The sequence below is a fragment of the Erinaceus europaeus genome, chromosome 14 (genome assembly GCF_950295315.1).
Source record: "Erinaceus europaeus chromosome 14, mEriEur2.1, whole genome shotgun sequence".
Lineage (NCBI taxonomy): Eukaryota > Metazoa > Chordata > Mammalia > Eulipotyphla > Erinaceidae > Erinaceus > Erinaceus europaeus.
Window position 1 is genome coordinate 39,027,168 of NC_080175.1, and position 19,902 is coordinate 39,047,069.

General features: G+C 37.7%; 1 protein-coding gene across 1 annotated transcript in view; it reads right to left on the reverse strand.

Moving 5' to 3' along the window:
• The window catches only part of ABCA13 (ATP binding cassette subfamily A member 13), a 594,731-nt gene that overhangs the window by 81,870 nt on the left and 492,959 nt on the right, over positions 1 to 19,902 (reverse strand). The window contains 1 exon segment of the mRNA XM_007524553.2: positions 19,179 to 19,288. Coding sequence (XP_007524615.1) covers positions 19,179 to 19,288 — 110 coding nt within the window.

Below are 19,902 nucleotides of genomic sequence, written 5' to 3' on the forward strand. Positions count from 1 at the left end.
CCTTTTCTTTCAATAAATGAGTTGTCCACCTTTCCGAGGAGGCTCCTGGAGTTGAATGAGTCTGAGATTCTCTCCATGCACATGGTCCCCTACACACAGAGTTACCCCAGGACTCCCTGGGGAGCTGCTCTGACCCTTGTCCCCAGTGGCCAGGGGGCTGTGGAACCCAGAGCGGCCTGTACTCTCCCCTCACATGTTCCCCTGTCCTCCTTCCTGAGCCTTTTGCCTTGATGTTATACACCCAACCTCTCTTTTTTGTTTTTTTATTTTTATTTGTAAAACAAAGTGACAAGACCATAGGATAAGAGGTGTACAATTCCACACAATTACCACCACCCAAATTCCCTATCCAGTCCCCTCCCTTGATAGCTTTCCTATTCTTCATCCCTCTTGGAGTATTAACTTAGGATCATTATGAGGTGCAGAAGGTGGGAGGTCTGGCTTCTGTAATTGCTTCCCTATTGAACATGAGTGTGACAATCTCTCTTTTAAGACTCTAAATCTTAAAGGTGTCTTCACTGACTCAAGAACATTTCTAGTCCTATTCCCAACTCTGAGACCATCTTCCTAGACAATATTCTTAGCCGACCTGCATATCAGCTATGGAGTTCAGGGAAAAATTACTAAAGTTATGGGTCCCTTGGAATATACCTAAAATAGACTTCCTAACTCTTTCCAACATGAAGACTCCAAATCTCATCTGCTATACACTTGCCTTTTGCTTCCTGATTATTAAACAATTTTTTCTACTTTGTACTTTAATGCTTTTCAGCCACCAAGTTTCAGATGGTACCATGACGCCAACCTGAGTTTCCTGGGCAGATGACCTCACCAATGTTTTCTGGAACCCCACCCTTCCAGAGTTCTATCCCAATACGGAAATACAGAAACAGGCTGTGGGTGTGGATTGACTTGTCTAGTGGGGAAGCAATTACAAAGCCAGACCTCCCACTTTGCACCCCATAAAGAACATTGGAATATGAAACTCTGGTGGTGGGAACTGTTGTGATTATACCCCTCTTTCTCCACAGTATAGTCAATTATTATTAAATCACTAATAGTAATAAATAAAAAATAAACAAATGGAACTACATCAGGTTGAAAAGCTTCCACACAGCAAAAGAAGCCACCATCCTTATGGAATGGGAGATTCTTTGAGCCATACATAAGTCAGAAGGTTAATAACAAAAATATACAAAGATCCCATCAAACTCAAAAGCAAAAACAAACAACCCCATCCAAAAGTGGAGAGAGGATATGGACAGAACCTTCATTAAAGAAAAGATCCAAAGGGCCAATAAATATATGAAAACATATTCAAAGTCACTGATTATCAGAGAAACCCAAATAGAGACAGCAATGAGATACCACTTCACTACCGTCCTGTCATACTTCATATAGGACAGTAACAGAAAATGTTGGATAGGTATATATGTCTTTTTAAATACTTTAGAAAGAGAAGAAAAAAATAAAGGAACAGTGAAATGGAGAGTGGAGGAGAGCAGGAAGACAGGAGAGGAAAGTAAAATCCCTTTCCAGTTGACATTATTATTCCCATCTGTGATATGGTTAAGAAAAAAGCTCTATAGGATACCAGCTAGGGAATAAGGATACAGTGGGGAGGCAGAACATCATTGTTGATTTGTCCCAAAGTAGAAAATAAAAAACTCTACCTTCTAAGCAAGAGAATGGTCACTTCCAGGTAAGAAGAGACACTTCAGAACAATCAACCTTACTAACACCTTGATTACTTAGTCTGTCTTCATAACTGTGAGAAAAGGAATCTCTACAGTTTTATCTCCCTACTCTGTGTTATATCACTCCAGAAAACATATATGTATACATATATGCATGTATATAGTCATATATATCATAAGTGTGAAATATATATGAAATATATTAATTAATCTATATGTTACATAATATCTCACATGCTGGGCACATAGACTATTTTTACACAATGCTGGCATCCACAGTAAAAGAAACACATACACACACAGAGTTGTTTCAAAGGATTTATTGTTCAATGATTAAAAAAATTATAGAATATCTACAAAGTATGAAACAAAGTACATCAAAAGCTGAATATTCTTCATTTTTAAAGGCTTTCTTTTTAAATATTTATTTATTTATTCCTTTTTGGTGCCTTTGTTTTCTTTATTGTTGTAGTTATTATTGATGTCATTGTTTTTATATAGGACAGAGATAAATGAAGAGAGGAGGAGAAGACAGAGGCAGGGAAAGATAGATACCTGCAGACCTACTTCACCACTTGTGAAGTGATTCCCCTGTAGGTGGGAAGCCTAGGGCTCAAACCTGGAACCTTACTCTCGTCCTTGCTCTTGGCGCCACGTGCGCTTAACCTGCTGTGCTACTGCCAGGCTCCCTTATGAAAATAATTGGACTAATCAAAGCAAAGAGTACCACCTCAGAATAATTCACTTCAGACTGTATCCAGAGACTTCAGGTGTGGAATGACAACCCCTCAGCTTCATTACTAGGGTGAGACCTTTCCTTTCATAGTATTCTCTAATTCCATTCCAGGTGGTTCACTTCCTAACAGTGTCCCAAAACCTAGATATAGACCAGGTCCTGTGAGATAGAGCATATGTTCACATGTATCCATAAACTAGGGCAAAATATATACCAGAAAGCAAAAGTACACAATAGTCTACAGTGAGTACCCCCAAGCACTTCAGCTGCATTATTCCAGCCTTTAGGTCCATGACTTCTCCACGATTATTTTTTATTTTAAATTTTTTATTTAAGAAAGGATTAATGAACAAAAACATAAGGTAGGAGGGGTACAACTCCACACAATTCCCACCACCCAATCTCCATAACCCACACCCTCCCATGATAGCTTTCCCATTCTCTAGCCCTCTGGGCGCCCTCTGGGACCCAGGGTTGTTGAGGGTTGCAGAAGGTAGAAGGTCTGGCTTCTATAATTGCTTCCCCGCTGAACATGGGCGTTAACTGGTCGGTCCATACTCCCAGTCTGCCTCTATCTTTCCCTAGTAAGGTGTGTCTCTGGGGAAGCTGAGATCCAGGACACATTGGTGGGGTCTTCAATCCACACCACCAAACAGGGCGCTTTTTTGAATTCACTGATACACATTTGGGAATTTCCTTGCACTGCTCTTTAATTACAACTATTTTTCTTATCTTCTCCCTTTTCTCTCTCTTGTCTCTCTCTCTTTTTTTTTTTAAATCTTGTCATACACTTCTTCCTTCTTCTTTGCCTTTCTGAATTTGTGAATTATTTTGGGGAAGAAATCTGACTCAGAGTGGACTCTCTGTGTATGTATCTCTGCTCTAGTTCCCTTTCCCCTCTTGTTACCCCTAGAATATACAGTGGATAGTAGATTTGCATAACTGCATATTCTTGCTATCCTCTCTTTCTTTTCTCTTTCTTCACTGTGATTTGGTTACTATTTTTTCACGGACTGGAGAAATTGTTTGGCTAACTGGTAACGATTAATCTACTTCAATACTTACTTCAGTTGCTACTGTAATTCCGGAGGTTGGTGAGTGCAATTGTCATAAAGGTATTTAGTACAGTGTTACTAGTACTCAAGACACAACAACTGAGGAACAACAGAGCATATATAAAAAAGAAACACATATATCAAAAAAATGGGTAGATCAAAAACAAATAAAACTGCTACTCCAATGAATGAAGACAAGAGCCCAGAAGAAACTACAAATCAGCCAGAAGTAAACATAGATAAGAAAAGTATGCAAGCAATAATAAACTTATTAATCACAAAAATGAAAACAACATTGGAGGAAAGGAATGGCAGTATTAGGGAAACAACAGTTGAGACCCCCAAGGAAAATACTGATTATCTTGAGGCAATTAGAGAACTGAAAGCTGAAATAGCTGTAATGAAGAAAGAAGCTGAGGGAAGGGAAAGCAGACTAACAAAAGCAGAAAACAGAATTAGTCAGACAGAGGATGAGTTAGAGAAAACAAAGAAAGAGGTGAAAGAGCTTAAAAAGAGATTGAGAGACACTGAAAACAACAACAGAGACATATGGGATGATCTCCAAAGAAGTAACATTCGTATAATTGGCCTGCCAGAGGAAGAAAGAGAGGAAGGGGAAGCAAACATTCTAGAGGAAATAATACAAGAAAACTTCCCAGACCTGAATAACAGAAAGGATAAAAAGGTTCAAGAGGCCCAGAGAGTACCAAAAAGAATCAACCCAGACCTGAAGACACCAAGACACATCATAGTCACAATGAGAAGAAGTAAGGATAAAGAAAGGATCCTAAAGGCTGCAAGAGAGAAACAAAAAGTCACATAGAAGGGAAAACCCATAAGATTATCTGCAGACTTCTCCACTCAAACTCTAAAAGCCAGAAGGGAGTGGCAAGACATCTATTGAGCCCTGAATGAAAAAGGGTTTCAACCAAGGATAATATATCCTGCTAGACTTTCATTCAAACTAGATGGAGGGATCAAAACCTTCTTAGATAAAAAACAGTTAAAGGAGGCAACCATCACCAAGCCGGCCCAGAAAGATGTACTAAAAGACCTCTTATAAACAAGAACATCACTATAATACTTGCAATATATCAGAGCAAACAAATTTTTTTTAGAACAATAGCACTACAATACATTAAATCCATAATATCAATAAATGTCAATGGCTTAAACTCACCCATCAAAAGGCACAGGGTGGGGGGATGGATCAGAAAACATAACCCAACCATATGCTGCTTGCAAGAATCCCATCTGTCACAACAAGATAAACACAGACTTAAAGTGAAAGGATGGAAAACTATCATACAGGCTAAAGGACCACAAAAAAGGGCAGGAACAGCCATTCTCATCTCAGACACGATAGATTTTAAATTAAATAAAGTAATAAAAGATAGGCAAGGACATTACATAATGATTAGAGGATCAATCGGCCAAGAAGACATAACAATTATTAACATCTATGCACCCAACGAGGGACCATCTAAATACATTAAGCATCTACTGAAAGAATTTCAAAAATACATCAATAGTAATAAAATAATAGTGGGAGACTTCAATACCCCACTCTCACACTTAGACAGATCAACAAAGCAGAGAACCAATAAATATACAAGAGAATTGAATGAAGAGATCGACAGACTAGACCTCTTGGACATTTTCAGACTCCTCCACACCAAAAAACTGGAATATACCTTCTTTTCAAATCCACATAACACATACTCAAGGATAGACCACATGTTAGGCCACAAAGAAATCATCAATAAATTCAAGATCATTGAAATCATCCCAAGTATCTTCTCAGAATAACAGTGGAGTAAAACTAACATTTAACAACAAACAGAAAATTATTAAAAGACACAGAATTTGGAAAATAAACAACATGCTCCTTAAGAACCATTGGGTCAGAGACTCACTCAAACAGGAAATTCAAATGTTCCTGGAAACTTTTTCTTCTAGCATTTGCCCTTCTTCTGTAGCCAGTCAACAGCATCAGGTTGAGCCTGATGTAAAGTTTCTAGAACTCCTGGAAACTAATGAAAATGAAGACACAACCTATCAAAATATTTGGGACACAGCTAAAGCAGTACTGAGAGGGAAACTTATAGCCCTACAATCACATATTAAACACCAAGAAGAAGCTCAAATGAACAACCTTACTGCACACCTCAAGGACTTAGAGGAAGAGGAACAAAGGAACCCTAAAGCAACCAGAAGGACAGAAATCACTAAAGTTCGAGCAGAAATAAACAACATCGAAAATAAAAGAACCATACAAAAGATCAATGATACCAAATGTTGGTTCTTTGAAAGATTAAACAAAATTGACAAACCCCTAGCCAGACTCACCAAACAAAAAAGAGAGAAGACTGAAATTAATAGAATTGTAAACAATGCAGGAGATATCACAACTGACACCACAGAAATCCAGAGAATCCTGCGAAACTTCTATAAAGAACTATATGCCACCAAGCTAGAGAATCTGGAAGAAATGGAACAATTCCTAGAAACCTATGCACTTACAAAACTGAACCAAGAAGAACTACAATATCTAAATGCACCAATCACAGACAAAAAATTGAAACCGTTATTAAGAATCTCCCTGGACCAGATGGATTCACAAATGACTTCTACAAAACTTTCAGGAAACAGTTAATACCCATACTTCTAAAGCTATTCCATAAGATTGAAGAAACAGGAATACTCCCTTCCACCTTTTATGAAGCAAACATCACCCTGATACCAAAAGCTGATAGGGACAGAACAAAAAAGGAAAACTACAGACCAATATCTCTGATGAACATAGATGCCAAAATGTTAAACAAGATCTTGGCCAACCGGATACAGCAACACATCAAAAAGTTTGTTCATCATGACCAAGTGGGACTCATCCCAGGAATGCAAGGCTGGTTCAACATCCATAAGTCAATCAATGTCATTCACCACATCATAAAAGCAAAGCCAAAAACCACATGATTATCTCAATAGATACAGAGAAAGCCTTTGACAAAATCCAACACTCATTCATGCTCAAAACTCTACAAAAAATGGGAATAGATGGGAAATTCCTCAAGATAGTGGAGTCTATATATAGCAAACCTACAACCAACATCATACTCAATGGACAGAAGCTGAAAGCATTCCCCCTCAGATCGGGGACTAGACAGGGCTGTCCACTGTCACCCTTACTCTTCAACATAGTATTGGAAGTTCTTGCCATAGCAATCAGGCAAGAGAAAGGAATCAAAGGAATACAGATTGGAAGGGAAGAAGTCAAGCTCTCACTATTAGCAGATGACATGACAGTATACATAGAAAGACCTAAAGAATCCAGTAGAAAATTACTGGAAGTTATTAGGCAATATAGCAAGGTATCAGGCTAAAAAATCAATGTACAAAAATCAGTGGCATTTCTTTATGCAAACACTAAATCTGAAGAAGAAGACATCCAGAAATCACTCCCCTTTACTGTTTCAGCAAAATCAATCAAATACCTAGGAATAAAGTTGACCAAAGAAGTGAAAGACTTGTATGCTGAAAACTATGAGTCGCTACTCAAGGAAATAGAAACTGATACCAAGAAATGGAAAGAAGTCCCATGCTCATGGATTGGAAGAATAAATATCATCAAAATGAATATTCTCCGCAGAGCCATATACAAATTTACTGCAATACCCATCCGCCAAGCTTCTTTAAGAGAACAGAACAAACACTAAAATCATTTATCTGGAACCTGAAAACACCTAGAATTGCCAAAACCATCTTAAGGAAAAGAAACAGAAATGGAGGCATCACACTCCCAGACCTTAAACTATATTATAAAGCCATCATCATCAAAACAGCATGGTACTGGAATAAAAAGGGGCACACAGACCAGTGGAACAGAATTGAAAGCCCAGAAGTAAATCCCAACACCTACGGCCATCTAATCTTTGATAAGGGGGCCCAAAGGATTAAATGGAAAAAGGAGGCTCTCTTCAATAAATGGTGCTGGGAAAACTGGGTTGAAACATGCAGAAGAATGAAATTGAACCACTTTATCTCACCAGAAACAAAAATCAACTCCAAATGGATCAAAGACCTAGATGTCAGACCAGAAACAATCAAATACTTAGAGGAAAACATTGGTAAAACAGTTTCCCACCTACACCTGAAGGACATCTTTAATGAATCAAACCCAATTGCAAGGAAGACTAAAGCAGAAACAAACCAATGGGACTACATCAAATTGAAAAGCTTCTGCACATCCAAAGAAACTATTAAACAAACAGAGACCCCTCACAGAATGGGAGAAGATCTTCACATGCCAGACATCAGACAAGAAACTAATCACCAAAATATATAAAGAGCTCAGAAAACTTAGCACCAAAAAAGCAAATGACCCCATGCAAAAATGGGCAGAGGATATGAACAAAACATTCACCTCAGAGGAGATCCAAAAGGCTAACAAACATATGAAAAACTTCTCTAGGTCAGTGATTGTCAGAGAAATGCAAATTAAGACAACACTAAGATACCACCTCACTCCTGTAAGAATGGCATACATCAAAAAGGACAGCAGCAACAAATGCTGGAGAGGATGTGGGGACAGAGGAACCCTTTTACATTGCTGGTGGGAATGTAAATTGGTACAACCTCTGTGGAGAGCAGTCTGGAAAACTCTCAGAAGGCTAGACATGGACCTTCCATATGATCCAGTAATTCCTCTCCTGGGGTTATACCCCAAGGACTCCATAACACCCAACAAAAAGAGGTCTGTACTTCTATGTTCATAACAGCACAATTCATAATAGCTAAAACCTGGAAGCAACCCAGGTGCCCAACAACAGATGAGTGGCTGAGAAAGCTGTGGTATCTATACACAATGGAATACTATGCAGCTATCAAGAACAATGAACCCACCTTCTTTGACCCATCTTGGACAGAGCTAGAAGGAATTATGTTAAGTGAACTAAGTCAGAAAGATAAAGATGAGTATGGGATGATCCCACTCATCAACAGAAGTTGACTAAGAAGATCTGAAAGTGAAACTAAAAGCAGGACCGGATCAAATTGTAAGTAGAGCACCAAAGTAAAAACCCTGTAGTGAGGGGTAGACATGCAGGTTCCTAGGCCAGTGGGAGGTGGGAGTGGGCGGGAGGGATGGGTCACAGTCCTTTGGTGGTGGGAATGGTGTTTATGTACACTCCTAGCAAAATGTAGACATATAAATCAGTAGTTAATTAATATGAGAGGGGGATAATCAATTGTATGTCTCAAAGTTTCTCAAAACACAAACTGAATCTTTTTAATATATAGGCTGTGTATTTGATATGCGGACTCTCTCAAAAGCCTAGACCAAGTAGATTAGAAGCATCCAATAGCACAGCTATATACAAGATACTGGATACTGTACAGCAAACCATAACAAAAGGACTTTTCAAAGTTAACCCAATTAACAAATAATGTGATGATAACATTAACTATCGATTGCCTTTTTGAACCCTAAGACAGCAGGAACCTCACATCTCCACTATAGAGCCCCTACTTCCCCCAGTCCTGGAACCCTTGGATAGGGCCCACCTTCCCATATGCATCTCCCAATCCAAACCAAATAATATTGCATATGCCGATCACAACCTAACCAACGCAACGATTGCCACCTCAACATGCTTCACCTCAGACTGTGTCCAGAGACTTCATGTGTGCAATGACAGCCCTTCAGCTTCATTACTCGGGTGAGACCTTTCCTTATATAGTACACTCTAATTTCATCTCAGGTAGTTCACTTTCTAATAAAGTCCCATAACCTAGATATATACCAGTTTCTTTGAGGGAGAGCTTATGTTCACACATACCCATAAACTACTGCAAAATATATACCTGAAAGCAGAAGTACACTAGAGTTTGCAGTGAGTACCTCCCTAACACTTCCTCTCCACTATTCCAAGCTTGGGATCCATGATTGCTCAACAAATTGTTTGGCTTCATATGTTAACTCTCTTTTCAATCACCAGGTTCCAGATGCCACCAGGATGCTGGCCAGGCTTCCCTGGATTGAAGACCCCACCAATGTGTCCTGGAGCTAAGCTTCCCCAGAGACACACCTTACTAGGGAAAGAGAGAGGCAGACTGGGAGTATGGTCCGACCATTCAACACCCATGTTCAGTAATTACAGAAGCCAGACCTTCTACCTTCTGCAACCCTCAACGACCCTGGGTCCATGCTCCCAGAGGGCTAGAGAATGGGAAAGCTATCATGGGAGGGGGTGGGTTATGGAGATTGGGTGGTGGGAATTGTGTGGAGTTGTACCCCTCCTACCTTATGTTTTTGTTCATTAATCCTTTCTTAAATAAAAAATTTAAAAGAAAAATAAGAAAATGATTATGGGGTGGTAATGGCACACCTGGTTAAGCACACATAGTACTAAGCTCAAGGACTGGAGCAAGGATTTGGTTTCGAGCCTCTGGCACTATTTTCCTCCTTGCTAATAATTTAAGGGAAAAACTGATCACAAAATTTAAAGTTGTAAATTCAGACTCAGTAGGGTGGGCACTGACATACTTAGATGAGCACACATGCTACTACTATGCTCAAAGACCTGGGGTCAAGGCCCCTGTCTCCACCTGCAGGGTGGCAGGAGGGATTCATGAGTAGTATAGCAGGTCTACAAATATCTCTCTTTCTCTGCCTCTCCACTTCCCCCTCCCCTCTCAATTTATCTCTGTATTATCAAGTAAAAAGTAAAGAAAATGGCTACTGGGAGTGGTAGATTTGTTGTGGAGATATCTAGTTCAAAGATAAGCCTGTACACACAGAGAGACACACAGAGAGAGATTGGATTAAAATCCTCTGCCTTGTTCTAGAAGTCTTCTGAATCTCATATTACTCATCCGTTAAATTGGGATAATAGAGACTAGGCAGTGACAACTTAGGGGAAAAGATACATTACCGTTGGTGAGGACATGGGTTCAAGCTGCCAGTTCTCACCTGCAGAGGAGATCTTCATGAGCTTCATGAGCAGTATATCAGTGCTGCAGGTATCTCTCTTCCTCTCCATTTCACTCCCTTTATGTTTCTGTCTTTTTATCCCCCTACTTTTGAATTGACAGGACATAGATAAATTGAATGAGATTGGGAGACAAAAAGAGAGAGAGAAAGAGAGACATCTGTAAACCTACTTCACCACTCTTGAAATGTCTCCCCTGCAGGGGTGGGTGGAGCAGGGGCTTAAATCTGGGTCCCTGAGTTTAGTAATGTGTGTGCTTAATCAGATGAGCCACCACCCAGTTCATATTTCTCTCTATCTTTATCAAAAAAAAAAAAGGGAAAAAAGAGAGACATAGGGGGAGACCACTAGGGAAAGAGAGAGGCAGGATGGGAGTATGGTTCAACCTGTCAATGTCCATGTTCAGTGGGGAAGCAATTATAGAAGCCCAACCTTATACCTTCTGCATCCCACAATGATCCTGGGCCTATATTCCCAGAGGGATAAAGAATATGAAAGCTATCAAGGCAGGGTATGGGATGCAAGTTCTGGTGGTGGGAACTGTGTGGAGTTGTACCCTTCTTATCCAATGGTTTAGTCAATGTTTTCATTTATAAATAAATAAAGAAAGAAAACGGGGAGAAGAGCTTCAAGTAGCAGTGGCCATCTAGCAGGCACTGAGTCCCAGCAATAACAATGGTGGCAATAAAAAATAAATTCTGAAATACAGAAAATAATTTAATATTCTATTCTCAAAGATGCTACAGTAACTAGAGGAGAGGGGGACCATAATTCCCTAACATAATGCTTAGTGAATAGAGGAGACATGCTAAATTATCACTATTATTATTAAAATTTTGTTTAGGGGATGCAAACTCAAATGTTTTCAGCACCTAAATACTCAGCCTAAACACCTGACAGTATTAGAGAGGCAATATGGAATGGTAGGAATTGTGACTAACAGAGTGTATGCTCTGACTATGAACTGTGCAGTTACCAAATCTAAGAATCTTCTTGAATACTTTAAAATGTATGGTTTTATCAGTGTTTCCTTTTATAAAAAAATGTGACTTTTGCCCTTCAATATTTTAATTTGTGACTACCAACAGTATATTGAGAGCTCCTGATAATTGGGAACTGGTTATAATGGTCAATTTTGAACTGACTTCTGCAGATATGTTTTAATTCCCATCTTTGAGGATAAGCATTCATAAAAATTAATGAGTTAAAAAGAAAAAGAGTAGTGTTCCTGATAATATAATCTCAAAGGAGAGACAAAGGAACTTTAATATAATGAATGACAGAATAGATGTGTTTCAATTAGGCAGCAATAAGTTGTGTGTTTCATGGATAAGAAAGTATATTCACTAAGTAGTTAAGAATTCCATTGTGTTCTAATTACCCATTTAATTCCTTGAATACCAATGTGCAATTAACATTACAAATAATCAAGGTTAAAAATATAATTAATGCAAGTGTGGTTTAGTTATAATTAAACTAATTACACAGATATGTAGCATAATAAGGGATCTTCAGACCATTATGGGGATGTAAATTTATTCTTCCTTTCAAGATCAGCTATTTGAATTTCATTTCCCATTTACTTTACAAATGATAAAAATGAATTATAAAGGGCAGAGTTACTCTTCTAGAGATAAAAATATAAATCTTATATTTTTGTTACCTATTGCAATTCTGATTTTTTGTTCATAAAAATAGAGAAGCTAGAAAAGAAATAAATACACTACCCAATCAACAAATACACCTTCCTCCCAGGATTGCAACAGGCAATCAACAATATAACACTCCAGAGAGATTCAATGTTTCACTTCCATATAGCATGAATCCTTTCCAGAATCCTAAATAGGGTATATAGTTCTATTTGCACATACCTCAAATACTCACTCTGATAAATTCTCCCTCAATTTTGTCCTTGAGCATAATTAGTTCCAAATATTGACTTTTTATCAATTAAGTAGACTAAGCAAAACATACTCATATTTTCTGCCCATAGAAAGCAATGGTTAATAACAGTTTACAGAGATAATCTAGGTAGCATTAATGATGAAACATGCAACATTTGAAGTTAGATATGTCTTCAAGTAACCAACTTTCTATATTTAAGTTAGGAACAGAAATACTTCTTAAATCAGAAGACTGTGCCTGATACTAGCAAGGTGATTCTTAAAAGAAATCAAAATGAATTCTCTAACATTTGAATTGTTATTAATCCTTGTAGACAAATGAGGAAACTGGACTAATGGGAAATGGGGAGAAGTAGGAGTAAAGTCTTCATGAGTAAAATGCATGACTAAGATAAAAACATATGGCCTAGTATATTCTCAAACTGCCATACTGATTTCATCAAGAACAATAAACATTTTTTTTTAATCTCTGAGAATGACTGAAAACCAACTGATTATCTTGAAAGCTAGGTAAATAAAGAGGGGGAAATAAGTAAAGCATTATTGGGGAGGGCAGTATTGCAGCGGGTTAAGTGCACATGGTGCCAAGCACATGGACCCAGGTAGGCATCCTGGTTCCAGTCCCCAACTCCCCATCTGCAGGGGGAGTGGCCTCATAAGCAGTGAAGCAGGTATGCAGGTATCTATTGTTCTGTCTCTTAAAACATGTCAAGCCTGCAATTGTCAGTGAATACAAGAATTCTTTATGTCAACTGAGTCAGGATACATCACAAGACAATAAGGAAAAAGGAGACCTATAGGATAAGACACTTTTACATCATATCAAGTTTTTGTAAATAAGCAAGATTAAGCTATGGAGGCTGGGACATTTTTTGGATATGTTTGGGGCAGGGCACAATGAAGGAATTTTTGATTGGCTATCAATATTTTATTTCTTCACCTCAGTCTGCTACAGAAGTGTTTCCTTATAGTGATACACAAAGCCACGTTAAAAAAATAGCCATACCCCCACACCAATGGACAACTAATCTTTGATAAGGGGGCCCAGTATTAAATGGAGGAGGGAGGATCTCTTCAATAAATAGTGCTGGGGAAACTAGATTGAAACATGCATAAGAATGAAGCTGAACCACTTTATCTCACCAGAAACAAAAGTCAACTCCAAATGGATCAAGGACCTGGATATTAAATCAGAAACTATCAAATACTTAGAGTTTCCATTGGTGGAACATTTTCCCATCTAAACCTCAAGGACATCTTTGATGTTACAAACCTAATTTCAAGGAAGACTAAAACAAAGACAAATCAATGGGGCTACACCAAAATGAAAAGCTTCTACACAGCCAAAGAAACTATCACACAAACAAAAAGACCCCTCACAGAATGGGAAGAGATCTTCACATGCCATCCATCAGACAAGAGACTAATCACCAAAATATACAAAAAGCTCAGTTCAATCACTGGTACTAAAATCTGCAGGAATTGAGTAGTGATCTGGTCCTTCTATGTCTGGTAAATTAAGGAAATATTTAATAAATTAACATTTATTGCAGAGGAGGATAAATCTATAGTCAAAATCATTATGGCATAAATATATCAAAAGAAAAAACTATAAAGATGTTTATATAAATGCAAATACAATAAATTTAATATATTTCTTAAATAATTTTAAATAATATTATCAAATTATGCTTTCTTGAGATTAATAAATACATATGCATAATTTTCAAATCACCACATTTAAAAAAATAGGAGTCTTACCATTTAGGTGAGAGGCAACATTATTCGGTTGTCAAAAAAGTCATGATACATTTTTTCACACAAAAACATAGAGAACTACATCATGACTTTTTCAACAATTCAATTTTTAACATAGTCTTAATAGCTCTAAGTAAATCAGCACAGAGAACTCAAATAAGACATATTCATAGGGAAGAGGGAGACATATGCTTCATTGACTACTGATAAAGGTATTCTGTTCTAGATAAAACATGAGGACCAATTACCTAAAGAGCTTATCTCTTTTTTCTAAGTTTTATCTTTATGTGTTGGATAACTACAGCCAAAAATTGAGAGTGAAGGGGGTGATAGAGAGGGAGAGAGACAGAGAGACATCTGCAGCACTGCTTCACCACTTGTGAAGCTTTTCTTCTGCAGGTGGGAACTGGGGGCTCAAACCTGGGTCCTGTGCACTGTAACATATGTGCTCATCCAGGTGGGCCACCACCTGGCCCCAAGAGCTTATCTCAGTAAATGAAAATTATATAAATTTTATGGAAGAAAAACAGTAAAATTGTCAGATTTTTTCCAAATCAGTTTATCAGTACATATACAACATAAAGCCAAGTAAAATCCTATTGGAATTATTCATACAAAACTTTCCATTTCTCCCTCTATACCTAAAAATGAATAACAAAAATATATTTTTGATTATATCAAAATATATATTTTGATTCATTTATTGCTACATATCTATGTGTCTGTGAATATGTAAATTTGCTTCTGTGTCTGAAATAGAAAACCTGACTCAGAAGTAAACATGTGTGAATCAGGAGCCAGATAATGGAGGAAGAAGAATATAACCACAGCTGTCTGAATTCTGGATCTAAATTACATAAAGCAACTAGATAGTTGGCCCTGCAAGGTAAGGATAATCAAAAGTACTCATAAAAGGATGCAGAAGAAGCAACATCAAGTTCAGTAAAGCACTGGATCTAAAGCAGAATCCTCCCCATCAAAATGGGACTGAGAAATGGGAGACAAGTCTGCCAGAAAGATGTTTATCTTCCAGATGGAATCAGTCATGTGGGGCAAAGACGATGCTGATGACTAGAAAGACAGTAGTCTCTATCAGGGATTGCAGGGTAAGAATTCAAAGCTGTCAATGTAAGATTTGGTTCTGAAGAGAAGTTCTGGGAAATAAGCAGTAGAAGGAATGACGAATTGACAGAAAGAGAGCAAAAGCAAAAACGCAAATTCACTTGGGAGGTGAATTTGTAAAACTCCCACACCATAAGAACTAACTAGAAAGTCAACAAAGTAATCAAAATTTGAATGATTTTCTGAAGAAGCTTAATTCATCCAGATGAATACATCAATAAGAGATTTTTAAGGAACCTACAATAAAAACCCTGAAAAATTAAGCAAATGATGTTGTTTAAATGTCATAGTCAGGGACAAAGCAGAAAAATCCACAAAGATATCAAATCTCCTCTAATTATAAGTTTGACATACTTCCAGTCAAAAGTCAAATAGTGTGATTTTTATAGAGGTTGGGAAAATGACTTCAAAAATAGCACAAAATAATGATTCCCAACTAGTTCAAGCATTTGTAAAAAGGAAGAACTAATATGGCTGGTACATCGGTAGAGAACCTTAGCCAGATGCTATGGCCTTGAGAATGGATACATCTCAGGGTTAAGAGAAATTCACATTAATCATACACCCATGATCTGAAGAGATCTGGAGGGACATACACAGGGAACCCCAAACTGGGGCAGTGCCAAGTGTGAGCAGCTGTCGCAAGCTTCTCCAAGACTGTTCATCGATAAATTTATGCATTACATCACAAAGGAACGAGGAAGGATGTTTTGTAAGTAAAACACACATTAGGGTAAATGTCAAGCACAAATAACAGGCTTTTAAAAATCACTATCAAAAGGTCAAAGTACATTTTTCATGGTGGTAGAAAACATCAGAAATGTAGGTAGGGGTGTTTAAAAACTGCCATGACATCAGGTACATTCCTTTGATGCCATATGATATGGTACTGAGTTTATTTCAGTTATTCCATGCACATCTCCAGAACCTCAGGGCAGCAGCCAGACATCAATTACGGGTGATCTCTATGGGCCATTACCACCACTCTCTTACCTTATGGGCCAAGAAAAATCTCTGACATAGCCAGACTTGGCCTAGAGTAGGATTCTTGTAGTGCAACAGAGTCTAAAAACAGACCTCATGGTATTTTTAGTCAAAAGGAATGTACCTGGCAGACAAACAACAAAAATATATTATTAACCGGGAATTATTTTCCTGGAGATATATTCAAGGAATCAAAGACACCCATCTAAAGAGATCTATGTATACCCATGTTCATAGCAGCACAATTTGTAATAGTTGGGTCTTAGAAATAACCCAGATGTCCAACAACAGATGACTGGCTAGTAAAATTGAATATATATATATATATATATATATATATATATATATATACATGATTGTACACTACTCCACTATAAAAGGCAAAGTTAACAATCAGTATGATTTCTAATAACAAGTATAAGGAAATGTAGAATCAGAAAACTTAAAAAAAAATTTAAAAAAACCAGGATGAGAGACAAGTGTTCCCTTGGTAGGTGCATCCAGCATGAAGTAAGGAAAAAGAGGCAAAGTTCCAAGCAGATCTGACCAACTAGGGACATAGCAAGTGCTTCCAACTGACAGACAAAAGATACCATGTTAAGAAAATGATATTAGGCAAATGTGTACTCAAATATAGAGTGCATATATCTGAATACAGTATAATGGAGGCCAGAAGATGGCTCAACTGGTAGAATTCACAACAGACTATGAACAAGGGCCTGGAGTCAAGTCCCAGACCACCATATAGGAAGTGTCTGAATAGGGAAGCCTGAACAGGAAGTGGAATAATGCTGTGGTATATCTCATCTCTCCCTCCCACCCCCACTTCTTCCCATGCTCTATCTAAAGGAAAAGTGTGTGTGGGGGGGAGGGGGGGAGGGATCTGAGAATGTTAGAATCAGATGGGTGCAGAGCTCCAAACATAACACCAGAGGCAAAAAATAAACAATTTTAAGTAAATTTAAAATATAGGGAGTCAGTCAGTGGCACACCAGACTGAGTGAACACATTAATATGAGCAAGAAACCAGGTTGGAGACCTTGATCCCCACCTCTAAGAGGGAAGCTTCATGAATGGTAAAGTAAGTCTGCAGGTGTCTCTCTTTCTCTCCCTACATCTCCCATAACCCTTTCAATCACTCTCTGTTAGATTCACTGTGCAGGTAACTAGCCCCAGTGATAACCCTGGTGACAATAAAAACACATAAATATATAAAGGTATAAATATCAGTCTTTTAAAATAAAATGTAGGTAACAACATTATTTTTAATTATTCCTTATTCTTTAATCTTAAGAAAGTCTTCTTTTTTGATAGTTTCTAAAGAGTATGAAACAAGAAGTAAAGGGGAAAATGATAAATTGATCTCATCAAAACCAATAGGTTTTTGTAAGATCATTTTTAAAGCAAAGTTAAATCACAAACTACCATTAAAAGATGAAATATAAAAAATGCACACAGAGAACTTTTTCCAGTTGATATGTGAAAACCTCTTATATAGTGAATAATAATAGTAATAATAGTGGTCTGGGAGGTGGCGCAGCAGATAAGGCATTGGACTCTCAAGCATGAGGTCCTGAGTATGGTCCCTGGCAGCACATGTGCCAGAGTGGTGTCTGGCTCTTTCTCTCTCCTCCTATGTTTCTCATTAATAAATAAATAAAATCTAAGAAAATTAATAATAATAGAAATAATAATAATACCAGGGGATATGGACAGAATCTTTACCAAAGAAGAGATATAAAAGGCTAACAGATATATGAAAAAATGCTCCAAGTTACTGAGTGTCAGATAAATATAAATAAAAGCAACAATGAGACAACACTTTATACCTGTCATAATGCCATACATCAGAAAGGAAAGTAATAACAAATGTTGGTGAGGATGTGGAGAAATAAGAATCCTTCAACCTCTGTGGGAAAACAGTCTAGAGACATCTCAGAACAGTAGAAATGAACTTGCCCAAGGAACCGGGAATTCTTTTCCTGGGGATATATTCAAGGAATCAAAGACACCATCTAAAGAGATCTATGTATACCCATGTTCATAGCAGCACAATTTGTAATAGTTGGGTCTTAGAAATAACCCAGATGTCCAACAACAGATGACTGGCTAGTAAAATTGAAATATATATATATATATATATATATATATATATATATATACATGATTGTACACTACTACACTATAAAAAATGAGGACGTCATCTCCTTTGCTTCATTCTTGATGGAACTTGAAGGTCTTATGCTAAGTGACATAAATCAAAAAGAGAAGGACAAATACCAAATAATCTCAATTATAAGTGAAAGTAAGACACAAAACTGAGAAGGAAAACATGAAGTAAACCTTGGACTGGGCTTGGTACACTGCCCCAAAGCAAAAGACTCTGGGGAGGGAGGAACTGGGAAGGAGTGAAAAGGGTCATAGGATATTGGTGTGCCCATCTGTCAACAACTATACTATAAACTACTAATTATCGCCCTGATTAAAACAACAACAGACAGTCTCATAGAGAAATAGGTCGATGGACATGACAGTATATTCATAGGAAGGAAACCTGTATAACAAATACATTGGGGGACTTCCGGAGGGCGGGGCTACAGAGCAGCAGCAGCTGTGTTTCTCTCCTCTCTTCTCCCAGGTCAACTAGGAATACCAAAGGAGACCACCTGGGACCACAACAAGGCAGGATTAGAACAACTTCAGGAACCCACAAATCACCCATGACTCAGTCAAGGAAGAAAGGATTCATGTAAAATGGAATATTGTCTCTCAATAAAATGTTATCTTAAACAGTACAATAAAAGCATCAGGGGAAAACAATCATCACTAAAGAAGTGGGTCTGGCTGGAATAAGGGCATCATTTAGCTCCTTCTGGTGGGCTTCACACAGATATTCAAAATGATAAGAAAGCAAGATTGAATCCATATTTTACCCCATAGGAGTCCTGATGATGGCATGGCCAGAGGTCGGAAGAACATCCCCATTCAGCATTTTGAATGTGGTGGTCTTTCCAGCTCCATTTGCCCCTAGAAGTCCAAAGCACTAGGAGAAATCAAGTGAAAGAATACAATGAGAGTCTTATCAGCAAGAGAACTTGCTGCTAGACAACTGAGTGGATATTAGTGGCATATACGGGAAATACTATATAAAGTACTTTAAGATCACAAAATACGTTTGTAATTATTGTGAAATTTGAGAGATAGAACAAGAGCAACATTAATGTAAAGATGAGTCAATTCATGCAGGGACAGTGCCAGAGCATGTGAAGTAAATGCTAAGTGGCACAGATAAAGCTGAGATTTCCTATTTTACATATGGTCATGTCAGAAACATATTGATGAACATATTATTTAGAAGTTACATTATCATGATCATTATTAATCCCCTGACTTCACAGCATACTTCAAAGTACTATCTTAGAATGTTATTCTCCCTCCTCACTCTCTCTGTCTCACCCCCTCTTTCTATGCAGACTCTAAGAGAATTCTAACATTGGTTAAAGTTAGCTCTAATTCTATACCTAGCTTCTCTCCCAGTTCAATCACACCTCTCATGTGGAAAAAAAAAATTTTTAATTTCTTTTCAGTTTAGTCTTCATCTTGTGCTTCCACCAAAATCCTACTGTGGAGGCTGAATCTGGTTCTTACCAGTCTCCT